Source organism: Sinocyclocheilus grahami, unplaced genomic scaffold (assembly GCF_001515645.1).
Source record: "Sinocyclocheilus grahami isolate Dianchi unplaced genomic scaffold, SAMN03320097.WGS_v1.1 scaffold20387.1, whole genome shotgun sequence".
Classification (NCBI taxonomy): Eukaryota; Metazoa; Chordata; class Actinopteri; order Cypriniformes; family Cyprinidae; genus Sinocyclocheilus; species Sinocyclocheilus grahami.
Window position 1 is genome coordinate 1 of NW_015518009.1, and position 579 is coordinate 579.

General features: G+C 38.7%; 1 protein-coding gene across 1 annotated transcript in view; it reads right to left on the reverse strand.

The window, feature by feature from the left end:
- Nucleotides 1–6: 6 nt before the first annotated feature.
- The window catches only part of LOC107579808 (insulin-like growth factor-binding protein 2-A), a 2,720-nt gene continuing 2,147 nt past the window's right edge, over nucleotides 7–579 (reverse strand). Inside the window, exon 3 of the mRNA XM_016265604.1 lies at nucleotides 7–469. Within this exon, the coding sequence (XP_016121090.1) occupies nucleotides 299–469 (171 nt within the window). The 3' untranslated portion in view covers nucleotides 7–298. The remainder of the gene's footprint in view (nucleotides 470–579) is intronic.

A 579-nucleotide genomic window follows, 5' to 3' on the forward strand; every position in this document is an offset into this window, starting at 1 on the left:
GCTATTCTATTTGAAAATTGTCCGGAATATCGTTCCATAGTATGTAGTAGTACAAGCCTGCTAATATCAGTCATCTGGTCATATGTCATCACTTAGCTTGGATTTAATGAGTACTATAAACTCAGTTATATCAGTACTTTTACTGTAACAATACTGTTTCAAACCTAGAAGCGCAAACATGTATAAACACATAAGTTGTATAGATAGCTTGTTTAGAGAGTGTAAAACACTGACTCCTTTAGGGGCATGGGTGTGGGATTGTAGGCTTGAAGGTCAAGATGGGGAGGGATGAGAAGGTTCAGGACATCATTTTGTTTTGAGGCTCCACAGAGGGATCCATCTCTAGGGCATCAAGGTACTGGCTGCAGTTGGGATCACCCCTAATCAGTGGAGAGTTGAGGATGGGTCTTCCTGTGTGTGGATTCACACACCAGCATTCACCACGATGTCCATTCACTGACATCTTACACTGAAACACACACAATAGTCAAAATAAGTTTTTAGGACTAAAATTAACATTTTAAAGATTTGAAAGGAATGTGTTTGTACAACTTTAAGAAGTACTTTAACTTTAATCGA